The sequence below is a fragment of the Camelus ferus genome, chromosome 16, assembly GCF_009834535.1.
Source record: "Camelus ferus isolate YT-003-E chromosome 16, BCGSAC_Cfer_1.0, whole genome shotgun sequence".
Taxonomy (NCBI): Eukaryota; Metazoa; Chordata; class Mammalia; order Artiodactyla; family Camelidae; genus Camelus; species Camelus ferus.
In genome coordinates this window covers 26356792-26384753 of record NC_045711.1, presented here as the reverse complement: position 1 = coordinate 26384753, position 27962 = coordinate 26356792, and the positions used below count along the sequence as shown (strand labels likewise).

Here is a 27962-nt window from a genome sequence, read left to right as displayed (position 1 = left end):
CCTGGGCTACGGGCTCTGCATCCAGCAGGCTGGGCTCCGACCCCAATGCCCAGGAGTCGGTGGGCATGGCCCGCAGCCTGGCTTCACTTCTACTGAGTGAGGGTAACAGTGGCCGAGGCTGCATGTTTCCAGGTTAAATAAAACAACAGCCCCTGGCACAGGGTTGGGGCCCTGAGTGACAGAACAGTGGGCGTTCAAGAGGTGCTTCCAGGAGGAACAAGGTGCCTGCCGGGTCACGAGGGGATGTGCCCCGGGGCCAGGAACAGCAGCCCTGGGTACCCGCCCCCTGACTTTTCTGCGCAAACTCCCCAACTGCTCGGGACTTGGTGTTCCCTACGGGGAAGCAGGGGGCATTGCCTCCTAGCGGAGACCTGTTTGCTGCTGACCTGAACCCAGGGCTGAGGCACGCACGGGGGCACAGACGCAGTGCTGGCCTAGTTGGGCATCGCCTAGTTGAACCCAGGCTGGATGGCCCTATTAGCTGGGCTGTCACAGGCTAGACAAGAATCTGTAAGGGCCCGGAGTCAGCCGTGTGGTCCAGACACCGCTGGACTGAGGACCCGAAAGGCAAAGTGATCGTGCCTCTCCAGGAGTGGTGTCCCTGGTCACTGCAGCAAGATCCCGTCCCATCCCCTGCATCTCATCCCCGTGACCTCTGTCCTCCCCGGCCTTCCTTCTGCGGGAGAGACAGGCCTTGAATCTGACCACATCTCCTCCTGGGCCCAGCTCCCCCTCGGTCTCCCGGCACACATCGCTGCTCTCCAGAACCAGTGAGTGGCTGGTGCGCAGGTGGCGGCAGGAAGACTGAGGGCCATTGTCCCCTCGGCTGACCCGGAACTGCTGGCCACCTCGGCCTTCCCAGGGCCCCGCCCCTTGTTCTGGTCAGGCTCCACTGTTGGGGAGGGGTGACCCTAGAGGCGGTCACTTCCAGCCATCAGGGTGCCCCGTGGTAGGCCAGCCACACCCCCAAGGCCTCACTGGGTTCTGGAACAGGACACAGGCAACCAGGTGCCCGGCCTTCTTCCTGCCTCTCTAATTAATAGCAGTGATTTCAGCCGAGGTGGGGCAGCTCCCTGGGGAGCCTGGGAGGGAGTCAGGCAGGGTCCAGGCAGGCGGAGGGGTGGGCAGGGCTGCGGGGAGCTCTGAGGACAGCTCACATGAACAGGGCTCGGGGTGAGAGGAGGGCAACCTGCAGAGCCAGGGTCACGAGCAGAGATTCCCGGAGGGCAGCAGGGGTGCAGTGACTCCCCCCAAACTTGTGCATCTTCCTGGGGAGAGGCTCCAAGGCTTTCAGCAGATTCTCAAAGGGGTTCCTGACCCCATGAAAGGCAGAGGAGAACTAACCCGGAGTAAGGCTGAGCGCCTAGGTTTGTCGGTCACACATAGGGCAGGACCACTGGGGCTCCCCATCATTATGGTCCATCTCGGGACCCTACATTTTGCTCGGATTTCCTTCCTCTCCTCCCCACTTCAATACACTGATGGGGAGAACTGGCCACGCCCCTTCCCTCGCCTGGGCCTCAGTCTCCTGGTGTAAAAGCTGGGAGGGGCTCGCCACAGCGACGCCACGCACAAGGCAGGACCAGGGAGTCGCGCCTGGAGGGAGGGTCCCACTCACCGTCCACGGGGGTGCAGGGCTCGTACACCAGCCGGTAGCCCTCCAGGACGCCGTTGGGGAACCGTGGGGCCTCCCAGGACACGTTCACTGAGGTGGTGGTCAGCTCACTGAACTTGACCGAGCTGGGAGCACTGGGGGCTGGGGGGAGACAGCAGAGGGGTTTTGTTTCCTCCTTCCTGGACGTTCAAAGCCCTGAGTTTGGTTCTCAGGAACTAGCAGGGGCCCAGGAAGAACAGGAGAGCAGGGCTTCGTGTAAGAGAGGGCCGGAGGGGTCGCTGGAGGCCATCGGACCCCCTCCTCTCCCCTGCTGAGGTCGTAACACTCGCTTTCCAGTCAGGGTCCAAGTATTGGGAAAAAGGGGGACTTTCTTTTCCCTAAAGTTGGAGAACTCAGGCTTCCTCCTGCTGAGTGGCCCTGAGCCCTGGCCAAGAGCCCAGGACATGCTTGTATTGTGTCCCCAGGGTCACTGTGGGGATGGGTCATGTCCTGGCTTCCCTAATGGAGGCGACAAGGGGTGTGTGGGTGTCAGAGCATCAGCTGGACACTAAACAACCTGCCAGGACTGCAGTGGACGTGGCCTTGCTCTCGTCCCCGGGGCCCCAGGCATTATCTCCAAGAGACCACGCTGCCTGGAGGACCCAGGAATGGTCAACGCTCTGAAAGAGATACTTTCTTGGCCTAGAATCTGGAGCGACCCGGGAAACATGGGGGATGAGGAGGTCTGAGGGGGAAGGCCGGAGAGGAAGGGAAGGAAGCATCCATTCCATAGCGTCCCGAGCTGGCTCCGGGCAGGCGGGCTGACCGGGCTGTTATTGTCCGGGGACGCCCCCCACCGAGCCGGAGCTAATCCCAACCGGCTTCCGCTCCAGCTCCGGGAGGCAGTGTCAGTGAGCTGCCTTTGAAGGAGGGCGACCAGCTCTGGAGGCCCTTCCTCCCTCCCCTCTGCTAGCGGGACATGAGACAGGACACTTTGTCCTGCTGACGGAAGTGTCCAGGCTCCCAGGGGCTCACATCCGGCCGATGACACTGACAGAGAGTGGTTGGAAGGAGACAGACAGACCCTCGGGAGCCAGTGGGAGGAAAGGTTCCCTGGAGCCAGAGCCTGTCCCCAGAGAGGACAGTACTTAGGAACCGACTCCGTGCGGTCTTGCTCTCTCCTTAAGAGCAAGGTCATTTACAGACTAGGAAGCAGCAGGTTGGAAGAGATGCTTCAGGGAGGTGAGGACAAAAGGCTTGTATGCAAATCCATGAGGAGAAAACTCCATGGCAGGCAAAGACGGGGACTGGTGCCATGAAGACAGCCCAGGACGAGCTGGACATCCTGGCTCCAGCCTCTCCTCCCCCACTGACCAGCGAGGGGACCGTGGGTGAGAAGCATCACCTCCCGGGCCATCCTGGCTCATCATGAAACGGGGCAACTCCTGCCCTGTGTGTCCTCAGGGCTTTCAGAAGGATCACGTGTAATACTCCCTGAGAAGTGGCTTTGGAGTCTGTCTAGAGGGCTGGCCCTGCTCCTGTGGGCTGCAGGAGTCTCGCCACCACCCTCTCCTCTGCCCTCCCGTCCAGCCGCCTCAGTGGCCTCCCTGCCTGCCTCTGCTCCCCTGCCCTCCATCCGCCTGTCCTCTGGACAGCAGCCCGAGTGAGCTTCTAAAAACACAGACCAGACTGCTCACCCCACGCCACCCCCCATCCTGCTCAGAATTAATCCCAAACTTCCTTCCAAGGCTCCCAGACCCTCTACCACCTGCCTCTTGCCCGTTTTCTTTCAAGCCACCTGGCTTTCTCCCTGTTCTCTAATCCCCTCCAGCCTCCAGGCCTTTGCACCTGCTGGTCCCTCTGCCCGGAACGCGCCTCCTCCAGAATGTCCCACAGCTGGCCTCTTCTCACTCAGTTTCAGCTCAGATGTCACCCGCTCAGGGAGGCCTCTGCGGGCAAACCTATCCAACGCCATCTGTCCACCCCCTGCCTCCGTCCTTGGACAACTCGTACCCACTGCCCCGAGGTTAAGTCATCTAGATACTTGTTTTTATATTCTGTCTCCCTCCCCAGCATGGGGACCTTGTCAGCCTCATCCACTGATGTGTCCCCAGATCTAGTGCAGGCCCCTGGAAGATGCTGAATATATCCTGGGGGAATGAACAAAGCTGGGGGAAATAAGAAAGTCAGGTGGGAACATGGCAGGCGGTAGGAGGAGGCTGGCTGGGTGGGGACTGGCCATCTGCGAGGCGGGCTACCTGAGGAAGGTGGGGATGGGGTTGGGGGTGGGGGTGGGGGGGGAAGCGAGGGCGAGCCCTAGGGGCTCTCTCCAAGGCTTTATGGAGACAGTGCCTCTCTCCTGAGCCCCTCTTGGTGGGCGCTGCTCTCCTACTCTGGAGGGCATCCCATGGGGCCTGGGGATGCGGCCCGGATCTCTCAGTTGCCTCCACTCCCCCAAGAGCCTAGACGCCAGGCGGGCCCTCCCCCATCCCCTCCCCTCCCCGCCCCGCCCCTCCAGCCCCTCCCCACCTGCTTGCTGGGTCTGGCCCCGGGTTGGGGTGCTCCGAGGCCCGTCCCCTGCGGCGTTGAAGGCTGCCACGCTGACCATGTAGGCAGTGTAGCCGGTCAGGTTCTTGAGTTTGACACTGTTCTCCGCCAGGAACAGGGTCTTCACCCGCTCCGTGAGGTTCCGCCGCTGGGCCTCCCAGAAATAAATCTGTGGGCACAGATGTCGGCGGGAGTGAGGGGGATGGTCACCCGGCTTCCCTCCAGCCCCCAGCTGCCTCCGGGGCTCAGAGACACCTCCTTTCTTACCATCTACACAGCTGCACAACAGGTGTGAGTCGCCCAGGCAATAGTAGAGAAGTATTTAAGAGCTGTTTTAGAAACCCTTCCAGAACCTTCCTTTTCAGCTAATACTTCAGTCCCTGCTAGACTGTAAACCCCACGAGGGCACAGAGCCCGTGTATCCGGTCTCCGCAGTGTCTGCAGGGTTTGGCACAGCACTGGCGCGTCGGCCCTCAGAACACCGTCACTGCAGGAAAAGTCGACTCTCTTCTGCAGGAACCAGGGGCAGGAGGGTAAGTGCCGTGGGGGCAGATCCACCCCAACTAAGAGTCAGCCTCTGCAGGTTGACGAGGCCCCCGGTGACTCACCAGCGCACGACAGTTTGTACAGCCCTTGGCAGAGGCAGGCTGGCCCGGGGCTGACCCCAGGGCACCATCTACTTGGCCAGCCAGCTGACGTCCCTGGGCTGCATTCTGTCGTCTGTATAGTGGCGTTCAGGACACCCACTTCCCAGGACCAACGAGAGGAGCAAAGGTCGTAAAGAGTGAAGCACAAAGACACTGCCGAAGGCTTTAGTCCAGGAGCATGGCAGGTGCTTTCAGTTACAGCTGACTCTTGAGCAATACGGGTTTGAACTGCACGGAGCCACTTCCACACGGATTTTCTTCAGCTGGATACGTACAGTACACCAGGGTCCGCGGCTGGCTGAACCCACGGATACCCAACCGCGGAAACGGAGGAGGGGGCTCCCTATGGGACTTGTGCCTCCACCACGTATTTTGGTATTATCCACGGCGGGCCCTGGAACCAATCGCGACAGATTCTGAGGAACGACTGTACCTCATATTTATTCATCGGGGGCTGACGCATCGTCAGCGAAGCAGCAGGTCCTTCACTAGTTCTAGAACTCTGAATCCCAGGCCTCCGGAAAGCCGCCAGCCCCGGGCCGCGGAGGATGAGAGGGCACATGGCGCCACCTGCCGGCCAAATGGGTTTCTGCACGCTATTGGCTTCATTTCTCAACTTGCCTGGAGAAAGCTCATAGAAGTGAGAGCTAATGCAAGTGTCCCCGCCTGGCACGTGTGGAGGATTGGGGTCGGGGACCCAGGGCCACCATACGTACAGAAGAAGGCGCCCTCAGCAGGTGGGTCTTACCCGTGTGTACCCAATCCAACAAACCATTGTTAGATGGTGATTAACTGACATCTGTGCAAACGGCACAAGGGGCTGAGCCCTGACCCCAGCCCCAAAGGGCACGTGGCCGAGTGGCAGTTCAGGCTGATGGGTAGCTGGGTGTCTGCTAGAAAACACCCCACAGAGGGCCCACATCTTGGTCAGTTTGGCTCCCTTGCATCTTAAGCACATAGAATCATGCCTGGTACCCTGCTGGGGCTCAATAAATTTCTGCTAATGGATAAGCGCCTGACGTGGACAGAAGCAGGTGGACAAGTGAACTGTCATAATCCCCCCCTTCTAGCTCCCAATTCCCTGTCCCTTCCGGCTTCATCACAGACAACGGGCAGAACTTCAGCCTCAGTTACGTCAGGCCCACGCCCACAGGCCACACAGCTGGCTGTCACTGGAGGAAAGCCACACTTTCAGTTCACCAGCACAGCTTCGAGTGGCCTGGCCACCATGCTACACTGGACCAGTCCACTCCCCACAGTCATCTACACCACGGTTTCACAGCTCCCTCCCCCATCTCCCCTCCCTGGCCTCACTCCTAGCTGAGGACCCTTCCCTGAGCACCTGAAGCTGTACCACCTCCCGCCTTGTGTTCCTACACTCCGCCTCCCTCCTGCCACTGTGGCTGAGCTGCCGGCTCCCTACTGAGGGTCCCCCACATTCAGGCACTAAACCCCAGCCCCTCTCACCTCCTCCAGGACGTCACCCACCACAGCCTCCTCCCTTTCCTGCATCACCAAACTCTCCTTCTTTCCAGAATCACTTTCATTGGCGCACACACCAGTTATGTTTCCCCTCTAAGACCACCTCTGTTGATCATTTTTTTCCGGCTTCCACCTCATTTTGTTTCTTCTCTTTAAAGCAAAACTCCTCAAAAGGGATGTCAGTACTTGCTGCCTCCCCTCATGCTTTCTCGAATCCCCTCCAAGCAGGCACCCCCTACCTCCAGCTCTTGCCACCGTCACCTGGTTAGTGTAACAATCTGGGCTTGGCAAACTCCTCTGTAAAGGGCCAGGTGAGAATGTTTTAGGCTTTGCAGGCCATGCGGCCTCGCTGCAGTTCTCCAACTCTGCTGCTGTCACTTGAAAGTAGCCAGAGGCAGTTTGTAAACAAATGTGCGTGGCTGTGTTCCAATAAAACTTTATTTACAAAACAAGCGGGGGAGGGGCCTGGACAAGGGCCAAGGGCTGTTGTCTGCCCATCCCTGAATAATCACTTCCTAGATTTCATCTTGCTTGAGCTCTCAGTAGTAGCTGGCACACCTGCTTCCTCTCTCCTTCTGGAAGCTTCTTCCTCGTGTGGGTCTGAGACTTTGATCACACTGTTTGGTCCGAGGGCTCAGTTTTCAGACTTCTAGTGTTTTCTATCTACCCATGCCTACTCTCTAGGCTTTTGATACCACTTAGATGCCGAGGACCCCACTACTCACCCCTCTCTCTTGGCCTCCACACCCGTATATCCCCCTCCCTTCGGTGTCTCCCCTTGGATGGCCGGCAGACATCTCGGACCGACTCCAGCTCTCCCTCCGAGCCTCCTCCTTCCACTGCCTCCTCCTCCTGCCCTGTAACTGGAGGCTCCGTCCTCCAGTTGCTTCTCCTTTTCCCACATTCCACATTCAGTTCATCGGCAAATGCTACCAGCTCTACGCTTCAAATGGGACCGGAGGGCAAACGCTTCCCGCCTCTGCTCCTGCTTGGTCTAAACCACCACCACAGCTCACCTGGATTATACAGCCGCCCCTTCACGGTTTCACACTTTCCCTGCTTCAGACTACTCTCAGCAGAGCAGCCACACAAGCCTTTAAAAACCCAAGTCGCCCTTGTCCCTCTTCTGCCACGAGCCCTCCGTGGCTGGCATCTCATTCAGCCAAAGCCCTCGAGGACTCCAGGTGACGCGCCGTCACTGCTTGGACCTGCCTCCCGTCCTGCTGGCCCGCTCACTCCAGGACACACGGTGCTCCTTGCTGGGCTTAGTGCGCGCCGAGCACCCACCGACCCCAGGCTCTTTGCTCTTCTTTCCCCTCCTCCTGGGATGCTCACCTCCCAGATCCGGGTGATTCACGTGCCTTCATTTTTGCTCACATGGTAGTTTCTCATGAAGTTCTCTCCCAATGACCTTATTTACATCCCAAACCTGCTCCTTTGCCTGCTTCATTCACCACCACCTACAGGTGCTCTTTGCTGTGTACGTCGCTGGTCTTCCTCCCCTGCAGTTTACGCTCACGTTGTCTCTGCTCGCTGCTTTATTCCCAGCACCAAGGACACCGCAGGGCGCAAACGAACTACTCAATAAACACGCGTCACTGCAGGGCTGGCTGCTGGGACGTCACAGCTCATCCCGGCGCGACCACTGGCTGAAGGTTAATGCCCGTGGATGTCAGTGCACGTTGGGGAGGCAGCAATTCCATTTCCTCCGTCAGCGTCCTTGGCGGGTGGTGATGTTTCCCTGAGCACGTGGGCATCCGCTGTGTGACGTACGGTGTCTGGCGCCCACACATTTCCTGGGACCGCACATTAACTGGAGACGTCCACACCTCACCAGTCTGGTGGCTGCCAAACTGTTGCAGGACCCGCCCGGCTACTTCTCCTTCCCCGGGGGGGACGCATATGCTAGGGGCGCAATATTTAGTTTTCCCAGCTGGTGCTCCTGGGTGAGGTACTCAGGAGCATTATTCATCTTTGAGCATCCTTGGCAAGATGCCCTTCCTTCTCTCTCCCGCCTCCTTCACCCCACACGGAACCAGACTTCTATACTGGATTCTGTCTGCAACGGGGTCTCTGGTATTAACAAGCCGTGTGGCCCCAGGCAAGGCCCTTACCGCTTCGGAAACTCAGTTTCTGCCTGTGAGACGAGGGCTCAGCCAGGTAAACCACGAAGCTCCGTGTGGGTCCCGCCCTCCCCACCTTCCCCACCCGGCCACTGCACTGGGCTACTCTCTGGAATAACAGACAACCACCAGGAATCAGAGTGGCGCTGGATGCTGGTCCAGGAGGCAGGCCTCAAACACGGCCACAGGAGACACATTATATTATTATTATTTCTGCCACCTCCTCTAGTGGTTGTGTGCCCAGTGCTTCCTCTCCACCCCTCGCAGGGTGAGGGCCGACAGACCTAGAGTCCGACTCTCTGCTACTTGCTTTTCTGGGGACCTTGTTGAACCACTCACCTTGGCCTCAGTTTCCTCATCTGTACAATGGGCACAAATATTTAGAATCTGTCAGCTTTACCGGGCTTTCAAGAAAATTAAGGTGTTCTTAAGAGCTTGGCGAATATTAGAGACAAATCTAGAAATAATTTCCAAGATTTCCAAGACCTAGCTGGTGGTCCTTTGCTAATGGGCCGTTCAGTTAGCATCAATATTGTAATTAGAGTTGGCCTAATAGCCACTTTGAGGGGTCTTATGCTGGCATCAGGAGCCAGCAGGCTGGGGCTGGGGGTGTGCCATCCAGGGATGGGGTGTGGCCTGAGTGTCTATGGGATGAGTCTGCCCTGAGGACATGGGAGAGGGTGGGTGTAGTGGTGCCCCAGCTGCGTAGTATTTCAGTGGACTGGGTGCAGACAGCCAAGGCAGCAGGTGTGGACGCGGGACCTCTCCCACCTACCGCACCTGGGTCATCCCCAGCCCCCCACCTGGCCCTGTGTCCCCCTGGACCCTCTTCTCTGCCAAAGCGCCCATACCTTGTAGCCTTGGATGTCTCCATTCTGGCTTTCCGGCGGGGGTGGCTCCCACGTCACATCCAGTTGTGTGGCTGTGGCGCCGTGGACGGCCACGTTGCGGGGCGCTGCTGTGGGCACTGGAGGGCACAAGGGGTGGTGAGTGTGCGCGTGGACCTCAGGGAGGAGGAGGTGGGCTGCAGGTGGGGTGGGGACCTCGGCTCCTGTAACCCCTCCCGCTGGGCTTCTCAGTCGGGGGAGGTGGGAAAGGCGTGCTGGGGCTGGAAGGGGAGGCATGGGTACTCACCTGCCTCCCCGACAAAGACCTCCTGGGGGGGGCTCGAGGGCCCCTCGCCCACGGCGTTGTACACGCTCATCCGGACCTCGTAGCGCCGGTGCTTGTTCAGGTCTGGGGTGGGGTGGGGAGGGGAGAGACACACAGAGGTCACTGTCCCTGTAGCGGACGGAGGCAGCGTGGAGGGTGGAGGCTGTGATGTTGCACCCCTGCGATTCTAGGCCCCTGTGTGAAGGTTCAGGAAAGAACAGGTACGCGGTGGGGCAGCCGGAGTGCGGTGGAGGGGTGCTGTCTGCCTCGTCCCTGGGAATCCGGACACAAGACGACACGGGTTGGCGTCCTGGCCAAGTGTGACCACACTGGACACTTTTGAGACTAAAAAGCGTACTGTTAATATTCATGCTGGGACAACTGGGATGAACCGAAACTGTCCTGGGCACACCGGGTCACAGGTCACTCCTTCACTGACTGTCCTGGGCACACTGGTCACAGGTCACTCCTTCACTGACTGTCCTGGGCACTGGTCACAGGTCACTCCTTCACTGACTGTCCTGGGCACACTGGTCACAGGTCACTCCTTCACTGACTGTCCTGGGCACTGGTCACAGGTGCTTAAAGTTCCCATCTCGCCTGCCCCACCCCCCCGATCCAAGTCTCCATCAACCAGCTCTTAACACGGGGGATGGGGTGGGGGGGGAACTCAGCCCTAAAGAGACGTGGCTTCTTAGATGCGAATTTTGGGCTAAGAAACCCTGTTTTTGCTCAGTTTGGGGCGCTTGGGTGGAGCGGGGAGTAGCTGCAGGAAGAGAGGCCCCGATACCCCGGGTGGGAGTCGCTGTCCCTCTTGGGGGCGGTGGCTGAAAGGCTCTCCCGCTGCTCCCTGTGCTCCTCCCCATGTCCCCCTCCCCAGGTGGAAGTCCTTCCCTTCATGTGGCGTGGGGGTGGGGGAGTCACCCTAAGCGCCCTGGTCCTGCAGCCCGTGAGGGCCGTGGGTGGGGGAAGGAAGGAGCGAGGGCAATTCAGTTAAACTCTGTTCCTAAGGGGAGGCCCCCTGCCCAGAGCTCCGGGCTGCAGGGAGAACCTAATATCCTCTGGGACATGAGGAAAAGAGCTAGGCCTTGGGGCAGGCACTGGGGAGGGCCATTTCCCGTCCCCGGAGGGAAGACAGGTGCTGCTCACTCCAGGGAGGAACTCGGCTTGAAGGACAGAGCTGGGTGGACAAGTGCCTTTGATGGGATGAGACGGGGCGGCAGCCATGTGGACCCCTGCCCATCCAGCTCCTACTGTGCACCTCCTGTCACTGTCCCCCCAAACCCCTCCCCCAACCGGGAGCACAAGTCCAGAGATGCCACCTCTGTTCCGCGCTGACGGGTGGTGGCTAGAGTGGACCTCCCCTGGTGGCCCCCGGCTTTTCTGCGTGTTTCCAGAAAGCCACGTGTGTTCAGGGTGGTCCTGGGTGCACCACTCAGCCGTGGCCAGGCGTCCGCGGAGGCCCCACTTCCCTCCCTGTGGAAGGCGTGGGCCCCGTCGGGGAGCCGCCGTGCAGGGACACTTACTGTCCAGCTCGTACTGCGTGAGGCTGGGCCGGCTCAGGTTCCGCATGGAGTACATGGCTAAGGGTGGGGGAGGCGGAGGGGCCAGAGGGAGACAGCAGACAGAGGTTAGTACACACACCCCCGCCCCACGAAGACCCCGATGACGGGGGTGGGAGGGGAGGGAGGAGGCCTGGCAACACACAGGCAGAGGGAAGGAACTTCCAGGTTTCTGACAGAGAGTTAGGGGCCAGGGTGGGAGTGGGGAGAAAGGAGGCAGCTCCCAGCAGAGCGCTGCTGCCTCCGCCCTGGTGTGCACTGGCTGCAGGTCCCAGGGTGCCGGGAGCCCCTGGGAGCTCAGCATCCCCTGGGGGACGGCTCTGGGGAACCCTCTAGTCCCAGCTGGCTCCCCTGCCTAAGGCTGGGTTGCTGGAGAACCACCGTGATATAGTGGTGTTGTTTATTTCCTCATATGAACCAGAAACCATTTTACTACCAGGAAATATGACTGTATTATACACAGGCCTATAAAATCACAACCACAAGCACATGTCTGCCAAAAAATAAGAAAAAAAAAAAATAACGCAAGCTGTTGGATCAGCTACTTCTGAATTTTTCTATTAATTTTCCCTTGCCACGCATTCAATCATTTTGTTGTCTGCTAATACTCGCTGGGAGACAAGGCGCAGGTGGTTTAAGAGAATTATGGGAGGAAAAACAAAACGGAGAGGATCTTAGATTGCTCCTCCTCTTCCATTCATCTCTGTTTTGGTTCCATCACCCAGCTGCGTACCCAAATCCGCCGGACTCCTCCCTCTCCCCGCTACCCCAGCCTCTCCCTCCCCAGCATGAACCAGCTGGGGAGCCCACATAACACCCCCTCCCTCAACTCCATCCCAAGCCTTCTGCCGTGGCTCCAGCCGCATGCTCTTACCCACGTCACCGCATTAGCCTCTAACTGGGCCCCTCCCTGCCTCTGGACCCCATCAGAAGCCGTCGCCCTTAAGACACCAAAGTAACCATCCTAACCCAAAAGTCCAACATGTCAGTCCCTTGCTCGCGACCCTCTCTGGGATTTCTACTCAGCTTTTCGATGTTTCCTTCCTGCTGCAGAGGTGGCCGGGGTTCCAAGCACCCTGGGGCAGGACTGTCACCTCCCTGAGGAACCAGAGGGGCCAGACCTTGGGCTGCCCTTGGAACATGACCAGGCTCAGCTTTTGGTCCTTCCCACCTCAGGCCCTTTGCATATGCTGGGCTCCCTACCCCCGCTTCTTTGGACTGGTTCACTTGGAATCATCCATCGGTGTCAGCACCTCAGCCAGTTCCAGGGAAGGCTTTTCTGACACACTGGCTTTAGGCTCTCCCGAATACACCCTCCCCAGCGGTCATGCCAACGGTCTTGGACACCTATGTAATCAGGCTTTTCTGCTTAAGTGCCTGGCTCTTCCTCCAGCCTGCAAGCTCCAAGAGGGCAGGGACCCCATCTGTCTTGTTCACTGCTGTCCCCCCGAGTGTCTGGGGGCCTAGACGGTGTTCAGTGACTACCAGCTCTGGTGACTGAGTGGGATGGGGTGGGAGGCACACACAGGTGAGGGCGGCAGGGTTTCAGGTTAGAGAGTCCAGGAGGCTGAGCGCTTCCGGGCAGGGAGGGGAGCACCCGCGCGGCCCCCGCGCCCGCGACGCCCGCCGCTGTCACTCACGGGTAAGCTCTGCCCACTTGGCCCCTGGGTTGTTGATGCCACGCAGTGTGAAGCCTCTCAGCCCCTCGTACAGCAGCTCCCGGTACCGGATCCGGAAGCCCAGGAGGATGCCATTGATTTTGTCCTCTGCAGGTGGCTGCAGGGAAGGGAGCGGTGCTGGGGCCCGGCTGGGCTGGACCCCCGCTACTCACCCCTCCCTCCCCATCCTGCCTCCCGCAGTCGCCGAGCAGGGACTGTGTCTTCCCCAGGAAAGGGAATCAAAATGGCATTGAGCATTTTAACTTTACAAAGCATTTTCCAGTGAGGTTATTCCATTCCTGCAGCATTCCCTGTGAGGCAGGGCAGGACAGGAATCCCCACACCAGCTCCACGGTCCAGAGCAGGAATGTAAGGCTCAGAGATGGTCAGGAACTTCCCCAAGGTCACACAGCATCACTGGGGCCCTGAGCACGACTCCGGGTGCAGAGCTCATGCCAAAGAGCTGTTCGTGGTCTAGAAACTTCCTTCCACAATCGCCAGCCCCGCCCTGGCCAACATTTCCTGGAGTTTCCCAGGAATCAGGGAATCAGGGAGAGTCCTCTCCCTGCTCTTCAGCAAGGATAAGGGTGAGTGTGTCTTCGTGCACTGTTCCCTCCCGTGTCTTCATCTTCTCCTCTGTGGCTTTCTGCGCCCATCCTTAGATGAGGTGGAGAACAGGCTTCTGGAGGTGGTGGAAACTACTTTTTATGACACCTCCTTTAAAAAAACTGCTGAAACGGTTCAGCCGTTTAGTAGCTCCTGAACTACATCCCGGGCTGCAGCTGGCACCTCCCTGCCCGCTTGGTCACAATGGCCCCGCTCTGCTCCAGCCTCTGCCTGGTTCCCTGCTGTACTGGGTCATTCTCACTTAAGGGACTGTCCTCAGGTGAGGCCTTGGGCAGGGGTTGGGGGCCCCTCCTGTTTTCTTTTCCAGGGTTCCTGCTCACGGGGACGGGACAGAAGCCCTGTCCGGGTGCCGGTGAGGCACGCAGACCTGTGTGTGGTCTCTGACAGGAACCCTTCACTTACCGCGGGGACGGGATTTCACGGAGATACCAGGGGCCCCGAAAGCCCAAGAGCTTCCCCGACCAAGGATTCTCCCGATCTCAGGGCACTGACCCTGGCCCTGCCACTTAGTAGCTGAGGGACCTGGGGCCATTCTTGTCACCACCGAGTCTGGGTCCTTGTCCACAGATCTGATTGTCTGGGAGTAGAACGAGGAATGTATAGATGTATGAGTACATGCCTGTGTGTGTGTGTGAGTGTGCATGCCTGTGTACCATGTCCCAGCCCTGGTGCGGCTGTTGGCTTTCTGGTCCCCGCACAGAGTATGTCTGAGTCCTCACGTGACATGGGCCCCTCCCCGCTCGCCAGGCCATACCTGCCATCGGATCAGCACAGAGGTGGTGGTGTGGGGTGTCACCGAGAGGATGGTGGGCGCTTCGTCCGGGGCTGGGGAGAGAGGCAGACAGGTGAGCTCTGGGGGGAGGGGGAGGGGACTTAGGCCCCTGGAGGCCATGGGGACCAGATTCTGCAGACACTGGAGTGTAGGGCAGCTCCTGCGAAAGCCACTCTTCATGGCCCAGCTTCTGCAGAACCAAGAGCCAGTGTGGAGGGAGAGAGGGGCTGAGACCCTGACCCCGGCCCAAAGCCAAGGACCCAGAGCCCTCCTCTCTGCCCAAGAGCCACGGGCCGCCTCCATTGCCACTGCCGAGGCCTCTCCCACTCCCATGGAGGTTTTCTGGCATCGGCCATGAGCTTGGAGGACATCAGAGAAGAAACATATGAGGATGCCAGGCTGGGCGTGGGTGCCTGAGCCCATGGCAAAGGCCTCTCCGGCCCAATCCTCCTTGGGACTCTGCCCAGAGAGCCAGACAAAGAGCCCAGTAGGCTGGGTGCCCCTCCCATCTTTGGAGGCCCCTCCCCTAGAAGAGAATGCCCAGTGGCCCAGGAAGCACCCAGGGACCAAGAGAAGGAGACCCAAACAGAGGTCACTGACCAGCCTGCAGGGTGGTCAGTGGTTCCGACTCCTCGCTGAACTCGCTGTCCCCGATGTCATTGGTTGCCTTCACTCGGAACTTGTAGGACGTGAAGGGCTTGAGCCTGTAGGGGGAATCAGGTTTGATGAACGGAGCTATCCCCTAACAGCCTGGTGCTGATCCATTACTCAGACAGACGATCTGCTACAAAGGCAACAAACTAGGGCCAGGCTGGGCCTTAGACCATGCCAGCTTGGGGTGCGGCCTCACCCTTAGCTCCAGCAATAGGTCCCCAAGTGGAAATGTCCACACATTTTCCACCTTGGAGGGGCACGCAGGTAGGACAGTGCCAGTAACACCCCCTAGGAGCTGACTCCTTCCCGAGAATGGCCATCTCTTTCCTCAATTTAGTAAATTCAGGAAAGGCCGAGGTTCTCAAGAGTTAACCAGGTCTTCATCTCCATCAGCCTCATCTCCTCTCCAGGCAAATGGCTCAACGCACTCGGTCACGTCAACCAGAGTATAAAAAATACATCCCAGTAGGAATGAAATTGAAGCCGGAATTTTGGAGGGAAGCTCCACTCCCTTATTAAAGACAGAGAGGGAGACGCCGCCTGGCTGGGAGGAATCGCTAATGAAGAGAGGCAAGGCTTCCTCTAAGAGGGGCTTCTAGGCTCCAGAAACAGATAATTAAAAGGCAGCCCTAACAAGGCTCCAGAGAGAGCGGGGAGGGAGGTTAGGACAGAGCTGCAGGGGATGCGCGTGGCTGGAGATGCAGGCTCTGGAAGCGATGGGGGGTGGGGTGGGCAGGCTGCAGGCGTTCTCAGGAGCTCCTCCAATGCTAGTGCTGCCAGGGCTGGGGGGGCCTGGAGCGGAGATGCTGGCGGACAGACAGGGCCTCACCTGTCCACGACGAAGGAGGAGGCGTTGTGGCTCACGGAGGCCGAGTGCAGTGCCCACCTGCCGCTGGGCAGCTCGCGGGTCTGGATGGTGTAGTAGCGCACGGGGGACAGGCCATCGCTCCCCGGCTCCCAGGACAGCAACACGCTGCGTGCCTTCACGTCCTCCTGCTGCACCACTGGCTTGCTGGGGGGCTGCGGGCGGTCTGTGGGGGGGGGGGAGGGGGAGGAGCAGGTGAGCCAGTGATGGAGGTGGGGGAGATGAGCTTTCTCAGGGAAGGGGGGGCAGTGCTCTGAGCGCAGGTCTGGCGACCTCTGCCCCTTCCCATTTCCAGGCACACAGGTCCCAACAGTCTGCCCGTGGATGCTGGTCACTGAGCCACAGGCTCCTGTCCTCAGGCTGCTGGAGGACCAGGTGCCTGGGAATTTACATCCCCCGAGGGCAGCCCCAGCCCAGGGCTGAAGTGAGCAGTCAGAACATCCCAGTTCCTTGGCCCCTGTCTGCACGGTGCTCAGATGGGACCTATGCGATGTCCCCGATGGTGTGGGCCTGAGCCCCCGTTCCCCTCGGTGGGACTTGGCCTTGTCCCCTGCCCGTGCTCGGCCCCTTCTCACTTCCTTATGCCCTGGGGAGTCTCAGTCTCAGCACTGTGGCATCTGGGGCGGATGAGACTTTACCACACGGGCCTGTCCTGTGTGTCGTAGGATGTGTAGCAGCACCCTGATCTTGACCCACCAGCCGCCAGGAGCACCTCCTTTCTCGCCCTGATAACCAAATGTCTCCAGACTTTGCCCGATGTCCCCTGGGAGAGGGGTCAATGTAGCCCTGGTTGAGAACCACTGCTTTTCTGTCTAATAAATCAGGTCCTAGGGATCTGGGGCTGCTTCTGCAGAACCCAACCTTGGGTGAGAAGCCGGCTCAGGGCAGTGGCAGCCAGGGCTGCAGGCTGTGGCCCCATCCTCCACCCAACTGGATATGGGCTTTGTCGAGGGGTTGCGGGAGAGGAAGGAACTGGTCTCATCAGTCTGCCCTTTGGAAAACCAGTAGCTGGGGCAGGGCTGGGTCCTTGGGAAGGGAACTTCCAGGCCAGCTCTGGAAGTCTGCTGGAGCCCTTCCTGACCTTGGCATCAGAGATTTGAGCCCCCTTTCCATTCCAGACCGGGGCAATGAGACTTGCCAACCCCAAGCCATGCACCAGGAGAGGATCTGAGTGCCTGGGTTGGCTGTGGGTGTCCCCTTGCCGGCCTCCCAGGCTTCCCCAGCCCCAGTGGGCCATCACCTCTCTTCTCGGTGGTCACCACCAGGGCCTCGGCGGCCTCTCCCCAGCCCTTGCGGGTCTGGGCCGTGATGCGGAACAGGTAGACAGACTCTGGCTTAAGGCTGGTGGCTGTGTACTGGCGGGCACTGGGCGCGAGCACCTCCACTGTGGCAGTGTTGGCCGTGGTGGCGTTGAGCCGGTGCGTGATCTGGTAAGCTGCGGGGCAGGAGGAAACAGGTCACATTGGGAAGAGGGGCAAGCTGCCTCCAGGGCCCCAAGAAAGGGTCATTCCTTTCTCAGCCACCACAGTGTCTGCCCTTGGGCCACCTTGGCTGTGGTTTGCCTGCTTGGAGCCCTCTGGGTCACTCTCATGTCCTCAGTTGCTGCCTGGAGAATGTGACCATGGGGGGCATGCATTTCATAGGGTCTGCGACACCACCCCCCGCCCCAGCCCCAGGAGAGGAAACTGAGGCTTGGAGAGGCCAGACCACCTGCCAGGAAGTGACTGAGCTGGAATTCCAGCCCAGGTCTTTCTAAGTCCAAAGCGTTTACCCTCCTCCCTCCACTCTGTCTCCAGAGGCGCAGCAGCTTTGACCGGGGGCAGGCGCTGCAGGGTGACAGGACTGAGAGTGGTCTGATCCCCCAACTTACACGTGAGGGGCTGAGGCCGGGGAGGGAAGCTGACTTGCTCAAGTCCACACAGCTGCTGACTTCAACCCTGTAAGTCTTCTCCTGTGACGCGGTGTGTGTGTGTGTGTGTGTGTGTGTGTGTGTGTGTGTTATGGGGGGAACCCTGAATATGAAACAATGCTTCCGATCCTGCAGCACCCCTCCCGGGTGCCTCAGGTCCTGTCTCCCACCTGCGAGTGTGGCTGCTCTGAGTCAGACAGTGTGCCCTCACCTGGCCACACTTAGGAACAGCGGCCAAGGTTGACCAGGTGGCCAGTCTGCTTGGGACCAGGAACATGTGGAGGCATAAAGCTAACCAGTGGTCCTTTAAAGAGACCTGAACCCTGACCCTGCCCTCCAGCAAGCAAATCTTACAGACTGAGATTCCTCATGGGAGAAATCAGACTCAGAACCATTCTCGAGGATGTGTGGACACTTGTCCTGGCTCAGGCTCCCTCCTGCCAACACTGACTTTGTCTCTTTTACACCTTTTACCCCCTTCTCCCTGCAGCCAGGGCATGGGAAGGGTAAAGGCTTACCAAGAATGATGCCGTTGGGGGCAGTGGGAGGCTGCCAGATCAGCCGCACCGATGTGGTCCTCACCTCTGGGAACAAGATGCCCATGGGTGGTCCTGGGACTGGAGAGGACAAAGGAGAAGCTGGTGACAGTGTGGCTGCTGCTCGGCCCAAGACCAGCCCAGCTCCTGCAGAGCAGCATGGCGGGCCGCAGGGGAAGGGGCCACTCTGCTCATGAACTTCTGTGGAGTACATCTCTGTGCCTGGCACTGTGTCCTCATACTGGACGTGAAGATGCTATCAGTGGGGTTTATACATTATTTAGCAGGAACTAGAAGGGACCAAGGCTTCAGCCATGGGGCAAAAGGAAGTGCCCACCCCGAGCCCACACCACTCCTCTTTTTACACCCCACTCTGGAATTCTTGGATCTGGAACTCTCTGCCCATATAGCCCCAAGCACGCTTCCAGGGTCTGCATGGACCTGTTCCCCGGGACCACCCTCCTGAGGGTGGAGACTTGCACCCCTAAACTGAGGGATGGCCAAGGGGCAGCTGTTTTGGGCATATGGTTGGAGACTGAATGGTATCGGCCAGAGGAGGTGGTGGTGGGGACACAGAACAGGGCGGCAGAGTTGGGGGACAGCTAGTGGGCAGCTCTTCCTGAGCTGCCTCAATCCAATGTGCAGAAGCCAAGAAGCCTGAGACTTCTAAACCTGAACTTGGCCTTCTAGGTCATTAGGAGGGTATATTTATCAAGGCAGGAGGATAGAACATATTTAATTTAACAGATCATTAGCTTGATTTATCACGTTAGAACACAGAGACATACGGTGTTTGGGCTTCCTTTTGCTCTCTTGTCTGGTCCCCACAGATGTTTGTGGTGAGCTGTGCGTGAGGATGTATGTGGGGAGAAGGGAGGAGGGCAAAGGACCCATCCGCCTGCCTCTGATGGGGAGCTGTGCCGCTGAGATGAATGCCTAGAGCCTGGCTGGCATCACTCTTTTGCAAAGAGGACCAGTAGGCTTGGCAAAGGAGAAATCAAGACTTTTCCTTGCACAGAGCTTCACTCAGAGTGAGCCTGCCCCAGGGGAACAAGAAATCAAAACAGATGCAAATTCTCTTTCTCTGTACACTTGTCCCAGGGAGAGACCAAGAGACTGAATCAGATGTCAAACTGCATTGTCATTTCTCCCTTAGGGGCGCGCTGTCTGTCATTAGCATCCCCTCGCAGTGGGATTGGTGTCCTTGGTGACCCACCTCGCCCAGGAGAAGCCTGAGGCCATGGTTCCCTTTGGGGCAGAGGGAGACCCAGAGGGCTGGCTGGGAGGGCGGTTCCCAGTCTTCCCCAGGCTCTCAGGGATGCGAACTCACCGTCATCCAGCGTCCGCTCCAGGATGGGAGGGTGGCTGGGGCTGCCGTCCCCGATGCGCGTGAAGGCCAGCACCTGGACCTCGTAGAGCACATATTTGCTCAGGCCTGTGAGCTGGGCACTGCGTGATGAGTTCCCTTCCACCAGCCAGAACCGGGGCTGGGAGTCCGAGTCCTTCTCCTTATACATCACCTGTCAGAGCCCAGGGTGGGGGTGAGGGCTTCGGGCTTGGGTCTGGCCCTGTCAGCACCTCCCGTGTCTCCTCCCCAGGGACCAGGTGGACAGACTTGGGGCTCCTTGGAGTGGCTTGGCCCCCAGGCGGCATGGAGTAATGCAAAGCTAGGGCTCAGGGAGGGCGAGGGGACACAAAGGTGCACTCAGCCATAGAGCTGGAAGGTTCCTTAGAGAGCATCCAGGTGGGAAACAGGCCCAGAGTAGGGGTGTGATTCGCTCAAGGTCACACAGCCTGTAGTGGGGGAGCTGGGAGGCCAAGGCAAGGGGCTGGACCATGCAGTAGGTGCAGCTTGGGGAGGAATTCTAGACGATGATGGAAACTGAAGCTGTGGCTTGGGACAGTGTGGCCTCCAGGGGGAGGTGGAGTTGCTCTAAGGACCCCAGGCCCTCCCTGGAAGACTCCCCACCCCGAAGGGAGGACTCCTTGGTTGCCGTGGTGACTGGTGGATGGCGATCGGGCAGATCCCCTCTGTCCACTCTTGAAGGCAGAGTCCTGGGCCCCAGGGGGTCAAGAGGACAGGGCACCCAGATGGGGAAGTCGGGGCAGGGGTTCCAGGCTCCTCCCGTCCTTGGATGTAGGACGCACCTTGTAGCCAAGTACCAGCCCATTGCGGTCGGCCTCGGGGACTTCGTTCCAGCGCACCAGCATGCTGCTGGAGGTGGTGGCCAGCGCAGACACGTTGGTGGGGCCAGAGGACGGGACTGGGGGAGAAAGGAGAGGAGAGAAGGCCCTCAGGACCCGGAGTGGACCCCGCAGTGGAGGGGGTGGACGGGGGCCTGGGGAGGGAGCCGGGGCACACACGGGCCCCAACTAGCCAATTATCCAATTATCCTTCGGTGACGATTCCTTTTGGCTCTGAAGTGTCGCAGGTGGTGCTTCGGGTTGCAGACCAGCCTCCCTGTTAGCCCCTCGCAGGCTAAGGAGACTTAGGGTGAGGCTGTGTCTCCTGCCAGCGCAGCAGTGAGGGGCTGGGAAGGGCCCTGGGTGGGAAGAGACTCGGGTGGGAAGGGACCCATCATTCAAACGGCTTCAGGGAAAAAAACCCACAGAGATGCAAACCATGTGTCAGATGGATGAGGGCTGCCTGTATGCTGGGAGCACCTATTTGGTGGGTGTCCCCTTGCCGGGGTCCTGTGAGCTGCTTGCTGGTTGTGTTTCTGGAATGTTCTAAGAGCCAACCCAACCTGTGCCCTCTCCCCACCCCGTGCCTCCCATCTTGGGCTTTTACAGGCACCGCTGGGTGTCAGGGCTAAAGGTGAGGGTGCAGAGGCAGGGAGCCCCCGGGGAACCCCTTCTCCCCGCCCTTGGGCTTTTACAGGCACTGCTGGGTGTCAGGACTAAAGGTGAGGGTGCAGAGGCAGGGAGCCCCCCGGGACCCCTTCTCCCCGCCCCCAACTTTGGCAGCAGTGCTGGGAAGGGTCAGGTCCTGGGAGACGCGGCCACGTGGCAGGGGGCTGAGCACAGAGAAATCAGCCCGGGCTATTTTTGCACAACAGCTCGAGCTTCTGTGCTCTGGGAAGGCCCTACAGACAGTGTGACAAAGGTGGGGATAGCCCCGGGCAAGGGGGCAGTGACCAGGGTGGCTGGCATGAGGGGGCAGGGTGGCACCTGACTCCCGGGTCCTGCCCATCACCGTCTGGCTCCAGGGCCCGCTCCCGATGGCGTTGAAGGCCTGCACCTGGACGCGGTACTCCGTCCACTCCTCCAGGTCTTCGATGGTGTACTCCCGCTCCACGCGGTCCTGGACCACGTGGCTCAGCGTCTTGCCGTGGCCGTCTGCCCGGCTGTACTTGATCTTGTAGCCCACGGACTCGGGGTTCCCGTTGTATTCCATCTCCGGGAGAGGCTGCAGGAGGACAGGGGTGGGCAAAGCTGCTGGGAGGCCAGGCCTGCCCAGTGGATGGAACAACTGCCTGGCTCATACCTCTTCCAGGGAGCCTTCAGGATTACCCCGCCCACTGTCCAAACCCGTCGGCACCCACAGGAGGCGCTCTAACCTGAGGCTTGGTTGTGTGTTGCTGTGTTTCTGATGGCCCCACTACCTCCCTGTCTCTCCACCCCAGGTTCAGAGGAGAGGCAGCATCCACTCTTGACTGTGCACGTGACAAATTTACTACCCGGCCAGGGGAGTCGGCCCTGGTGAGGACCCACATGAAGGGTGTCTGTCTGTCCAACACACAGCACCTTTGGCTGTGGCTGTCTCTGCCACTTAACTCCCCAACTCAGGCTGCCGACACAGACTTATTTAATTGCCTACAACACGCCTGGTCTCGGCTCATGTCGGCCCTTGGAGGAGCACGCATGCGGAGACAGCATCTCAAGCATGGATGGGGTACCCAGCACTGTCAGGAAGTCCTTCCATGCAGCAAGCCTCAGTCTCTCCTGCTGCATTTTCAGCCTCCTTCTGGTTTGAGTTTCAGTGAAGAGAAAAGATCACTCCCCTTCCTTATGACTAGGCAGTGGGGCTGTGGTCACTGGCTCAAGGTCACTTGGATGAACTTGGGCAGTGTTGAAAAGCAGTGGGGGTGTGTGCATGTTGGGGGCAGCCTATGATCTGAATGAAGCAGGTGCGAGCCGAGGGCCCAGCCTTCGGATTCTCCTCTGAAGGTGGCAGAGCTAGAACCAGGGAGCCCTCAGCCCCCACCTGCCCCCCTTTTGCTTTCCCAGGGGCTCCAAAGAGCCTGTGACCTCCTGGCTCCCCATATTCTGACCCACTTTTCTCCTGTTCCTCAGCCTCTGCCTCACCCTCTACAGACACTCAGTGAAGCAGATCAGAGCCACTAAGACAGCAATCAATGGGCCTGAGAGCTTGAGGCGGCCTCGAGTTCAGGCTCCCTGACCCCTAAGGGAGGGGACCGGGCAGTGCACCGTTAGGTGGGGCTGGAGGTGCCGGGGGCCACTGCCATTTACTCTCCCTCCAGCCCCCACTCTGGGTATCAGACTTTTTATTTTATTTATTTATTTTTAAAAGGAAACACTGTTTTTTTCCTTTTTAGTGGTGGTACTAGGGATTGAACCCAGGACCTCGTGCATCCTAAGCATGCACTCTACCACTGAGCTATCCCCTCCCCCTGGGTATTGGATTTTTTAGCCTTTTAATATTTCAAAACCTTAAAGTGAGAGGCAGGAGGGGAGCAGAGCTGAGGGGAGAAGCAGTGACTTGGGGAGGCGAATATGACAGAAGGCTGCGTGTGCCCGGGGCGCCCTGGGCTGGGCGGAAAGACAGCTCTGCCCGGGGCGGTGCCAGCCTCCTGGGAGGGAATCGTAATGACTAACCAGCGCCTGTCCAGGGCTGATGGCCCTTAGCAGCTTCCATCAGGCTGTCCGTGTAAGCGAAGGGCAGGAATGACTTTGCAGTCAACCCCGGCCCACAGAACAGCGTTTTGTAAGTTGTGTTTTATGCAACTAGTAAGAGAGCGTCCATGGAAGCAAAAAGGAGTTGTGTGGCCGGAGGGGCCTGGAGAGGCAGAGCCAAGCAGGCTCCTCCTGGAGCCAGCACCCCCGGATTCCCTAAGGAGCCGGGCTACGTGGTGCTGTCCCCGCGTTTACCTGTCTAGGAGCTCCTCTCAGATTGCTACTTTGTAGGATCTATGCTGGGAAATGCTGTCCCGGGGGATGCCCGGGGGAGAAATGTCCTCTCCTGTCCCCCAGAAGGTGCTCAGGAGTTGAGCTGGGGATTGGGGGGCCAGCATTGGGATTCTCAGCCCTGCTGTTAACTCGGTGGTATGGGAGGATGTGGGGGGACTTGGGCCAGATATTCGACCTCTCTCTGACTCAGTTTCCTTATCTGTAAAGTGGGGGCCAGGATCCCTTGGCTGTCACAGGCTCATGGAGAGGGTTTGAGGACCAACTTTGAAAGCACTCAGAAGAGCGCCTGGCAGGAGAAGCCCTCACTCCGTGAGTATTATGACCTTGTGCAGAGTGCGGGGGGTAATGACCCTTGACCTGGAACCCCAATCTGCAGGGACAGTCTGAAAGCCCCTCCCCCACCTCCCCCTCAACCTCAAAAGCGATCTTTAACTTGGCGTGGTGGGACAACTTACATATGAATCCCAGAACCACCTCGAGGAGCTATATGGCTGAGGGTGAATTCCTAACCTCTCTGAGCCTCTGTTTTCTTAGCTGAAAATTGGGAGAGTGAAGTGTCCTTTGCAGGATTACTGAGAGGATTAAAAGGAAAGAGTAAGTGTAACATGCTTGGCACTTTTCAGTGTCCCCCTCCGCACGTGGGGCATTTGTTCATTTGGCTAAAAGAGAAAAAGGGAGCTGGAGGTAATCAGGTGCACGCCTCTTTGATGGGGCCCCTCGGAGGCAGGGACACCTTTACAGGGTGATGAGGACCAAGGAGACATCCCACCCCCACTGCCCTCGCAGGAGCCTCACCATCCAGCGGAGCCACAGGCTGGTCTCACTGGCCGTGCGCAGGGTCACGTTGGCTGGAGCCATGTCAGGGGGCGCCTGGAGGGTCTGGATCTTCCTAGAAGGCTGGCTGGGCGGGCTGGTGCCCACAATGTTCACCTGACGCATGCGGAAACTGAGATGGGGAGGAAGAGATGAGCTAAATGGGGAGGGCGGGACCCCGAAGCCAAAGCCCCTCCCAGTCTGGGCAGCGCCCTCCTCTCTGGCCCCATTACCTGTAGTAGGTGAAGGGGTTGAGGTTGGGCACCTCCATGGAGCGGGCGTCGGGCTCGTTGGTGAGCTGGTGGATCAGCAGCCACTCCTCTCCCTCCCCGATCACGCCCACCTGAAGAGGGAAACACCCTTAGATCTGGCCAGCCTGGTGCTCTGAGCCCCAGCTCTTGGAAGGTAAAGCCTTGCTCAGGGAAGGTCTTGATTTCAAACCCCAGGGCTCACCCGGAGGGCACCAAATGGGGCGACCAGCTTTCCGGGTCCTTGAACATGACTTCAAGTGTGACCCTGAGCCCTCCTGCATCAGAATCTCATAGGATGCCTATTATAAACCCACTCTTGGGCCCTGCCCTTGACTCAGCCAATCGGAATCCCCGGGGGTGGTGCCCAGGAGTCTGGGCATTTAGTAAGCTCCCCAGGTGGTTCTCCTGGGCACCCTGGCAGGCTTCTAAAACCCCAGCTAAATCAGAATCAGAATTTCTGGAGGAGGGGACCCAGGAGCTGGAACCTCTGAACGCTCTCCTGGTGCGGCCAAAGGTGAGACCCACTAGGAGTAAAGGGCTGCAGGAAGCAGCTGGTTATTTTTCTAGGCCAGCCAGGCACCACCGCGACCGGAAGGGATTACTCTGTGTGTGTGTGTGTGTGTGTGTGTGTGAACACACGTGTGTACAATGTACAGGTGAGGAGAGGTGGAGGTAGAGATGAGGACGTTTTTGGTGTACTTGGCTTTCTGATAGTTGCTTGTGATGCAGAGATGCAAACACACATAAGACTTGCATTTAAGAGCACGGGCATGGCCAAGGCCAGGGAGCAGGCTGTCCGGGTTGTAGAGTTCCCCTCCAGCAGGCTTTTACCTGGGCCTCCACCAGCCAGCGGGAGATGGAGGTCTTCCCGTCGTAGCCTGGCCTGAACTGCAAGGTCACGGAGCGGGGGCCGATGTTGGAAATGCCGAGGTTGGTGGGGGCCCCTGGGAGTTCTGGAAAAGGGAAACAAGGCAGGAAGGGAGATCAGGTGAGAAGAAAGTCCTTGCACATGGAACAGGACTCTCTGGGCGTGGAGGGGGCTGTGTGTCGCACATTTCCTAGGAACCTCCCAGGAGGAGCACGGCTGAGGTCTCGCCCAGCTGAGCAAGTCTTCATTCTGGCATCAGTGGTTCACTGAGTTCAGACCAGGGACCTGAGGCAGGTTTAGGGGCTGAGAGTCCCTCCTAGGGCCCCAGGGAGGCTCTCAGGGCCAGGACACAGGGGCTGGGCATGAATCCTCTCCATCCACACACCCACTGCAGCCCTCCCAAACCCAACAATGGCTGAGGGAGAGTAGAAGGGGTAGGGATAGGAGGCAGCCCTTGTATTCTGATCAGGAATCTTGGGGCTCAGGATGAACAGAAAGAGCATAGATTCCAGAGTCTGGCTGTCTGAGTTGGAATCCAACTCCACTGCATCCATGCTGTGTGTCTTTGAGCAAGTTACCTAACCTTTCTGTGCCACAACAGCCTCCTCAGTGAAATGGAGATGATAATATTGCCTGCCTCAGGGTGGTTGGGAGGATGAAATGAATTGAAATGAAATGAAATGCATATAAAGCACTTAGCTCTGGGCTGGATGAGCACTACATCAATACTCGTCAGTGTTACTATTAACACTTGGGGCTGACTGAAGCCCTGGGTATCTGAGCCAGCTTGGCGGGCGTGCGGAGGGATTCTGGCCACACAGGCAGTAGACTTACAGACTCAGATACTTAGAGACTCAGAGAGGGCCACATGGTTACCCAGTGCATCTCCCCAGAGATACAGATGGGGAAACTGAGGCACAGAGGGGCCACCTGACTTGCTCAAGGTCACAGAGCCTGGCAGAAGCAGAGCTGGGCGTAGAACCTGGCTTGCTCTTTCCACAGCGGGTGAGATTCTTCCCACCCACCTCTTCCTACTTCCCAACCAACATTTCCACTGGTTGGAGTCCCTTTTGGGCTTTTTGGGTGACAGTGAGAATTCTTCCCCCAAATCATAGACAGCATTGCTTGATGTGGAATCTGGTGTGGAATGGGGGAAGGGAGGGAGGGGGCAAAGGGCGGAGGGCATATGGGTGGGGTCCTGTGGGGGCTGAGGCTTTCCTGAGAGCCAGGGGAGGAGGCGGCAGCAGCCCACACAGCCTTGCAATCATGAGGATGAAGCTGGCTCCAGGAGGACCGGGAACCACAGACCCCAGGGAGGGGAGAGCTCCATGGGAGAGAAGCCCATATTCCTGAAAAAGAAGAGGCCTCTTCCCGATCAGGAGAACAAGAGGCCAGGAGTCCCTGCGCTGAGAGCGGGCACCCACCTGGAGGCACTCCGGAGGAGATGGTCGAGGCGGACACCTGGCCCTGGCCCTTGGCGGTCATGGCGGCCACCTCGATGGTGTAGGTGGTGAGCGCGGTGAGGCCCGTGACGCGGTACTCCAGGGTCACGTTGGGCAGGTAGTGGGTCACTCGGGTGTTGGTCCGGTTATATTCCTCCCAGGAGATCCGGTACCCTGGGGAGCCCCCCATGTGGTGTGACCATAACCTTCTGCTCTGCTTCTCAGGTCCTCACCAGTTAGATACGCACTGGGAGCAAGGGGGCCGAGGGAGGTGGGACATCCTGCCTGGGGCCCTGGGTGTAACCTTGGAGGGCTGCCCCCACTGGGTGGGGATGACAGGACGGAGAGCGAGTCACTGTGGTGACTATGGGGGGCCTGTTTCTGAAGATCTGGGGTGTGTTACAGAGCAGAGAGGCTAAGAACCTCCTCTGAGTCCCTTCCAGGAAAGAGTGGTCTGTGGGGAGGCTCTGGATGAACATGAGGTCGAAGGCAGGGGGATGGACAGGGCCACCCTTCCTGGCCGGTCTCCCCCCTAGCTCGGTCCCCATGGTGCCCACCTGTGAGGATGCCGTTCTTCTCGCCTGGCTCCTGCCAGCTGACCTTCAGCGATGTGTCCAGGATTTCACTGAAGCTCAGGTGTCCCACAGGCCCAGGCACTGTACCCCAAAAGGGCCCCCCACCCACCCCATGCCAGTTAGAGCAGGAGAGAGGCCACCAGCAAGACAGCCCGTGGTGCTCCAGGGGTGCCCCAGGCTAGAAGGCAGGACCAGGGCCGCCCTGTGCCTAGAGTGTCCAGCCTAGCCCGGGTGGGAGGGGGGAACAGAGCGAGCAGGGGCTGGGTGCTGCCTACCATCCTCATGGGTGCGCACCAGCTGGGGGGTGCTGCGGGGCCCGTCTCCGGGGGTGGTGAAGCACAGCACCGAGGTGAAGTACTCGGTGAACTTCTTCAGGCCAGACACGAAGCCCACGTGGATGCTGTCTTGAAAGTTGGGCCGGGCTGTCACCATGGTAACCTCCTCTTCCTGCTCCGGCTCCCAGGCGATCAGCTGCAGAGAGGCCAGCAGCTCAAGCAGGGTAGCAAGAATGTGCCAGCAGAGGCCGCGCCCTCTCCCACCGGCTGGGCCAATGGCCAGAGAGTGTCCAGGAGCCCAGCTCCCCAGGGTCCCTCCTTCCAGGGAAGGGAAGACTCTGCAGACACCCATAGGCCACTGGAGCATCTGTCTTTCTGGAAGATCACTTTGGTGTGCTGTTCTGTTCACCGAATGACTTACTCTAAGCAAGGCACCGGGTGGGGTACCTTCAAAGAATC

The 27962-nt window shown here is 59.0% G+C and overlaps 1 protein-coding gene across 3 annotated transcripts in view; it reads right to left on the bottom strand.

The window, feature by feature from the left end:
• The window catches only part of SDK2 (sidekick cell adhesion molecule 2), a 246430-nt gene that overhangs the window by 21715 nt on the left and 196753 nt on the right, over positions 1-27962 (bottom strand). For 2 of the 3 annotated variants that reach the window (XM_032456926.1, XM_032456929.1), the window contains exons 19-38: positions 27504-27699; positions 27211-27309; positions 26636-26827; positions 25175-25296; positions 24326-24435; positions 24075-24225; positions 21300-21537; positions 20277-20392; positions 19459-19648; positions 18111-18209; positions 16924-17118; positions 15648-15849; positions 14765-14868; positions 14147-14217; positions 12748-12883; positions 11072-11128; positions 9528-9629; positions 9245-9360; positions 4124-4310; positions 1619-1756 (exon numbers count right to left, since the gene is read on the bottom strand). In XM_032456926.1, the coding sequence (XP_032312817.1) occupies positions 1619-1756; positions 4124-4310; positions 9245-9360; positions 9528-9629; positions 11072-11128; positions 12748-12883; positions 14147-14217; positions 14765-14868; positions 15648-15849; positions 16924-17118; positions 18111-18209; positions 19459-19648; positions 20277-20392; positions 21300-21537; positions 24075-24225; positions 24326-24435; positions 25175-25296; positions 26636-26827; positions 27211-27309; positions 27504-27699 (2821 nt within the window). The remainder of the gene's footprint in view (positions 1-1618; positions 1757-4123; positions 4311-9244; positions 9361-9527; positions 9630-11071; positions 11129-12747; positions 12884-14146; positions 14218-14764; positions 14869-15647; positions 15850-16923; positions 17119-18110; positions 18210-19458; positions 19649-20276; positions 20393-21299; positions 21538-24074; positions 24226-24325; positions 24436-25174; positions 25297-26635; positions 26828-27210; positions 27310-27503; positions 27700-27962) is intronic. The other variant, XM_032456928.1, reaches the window with a different exon arrangement.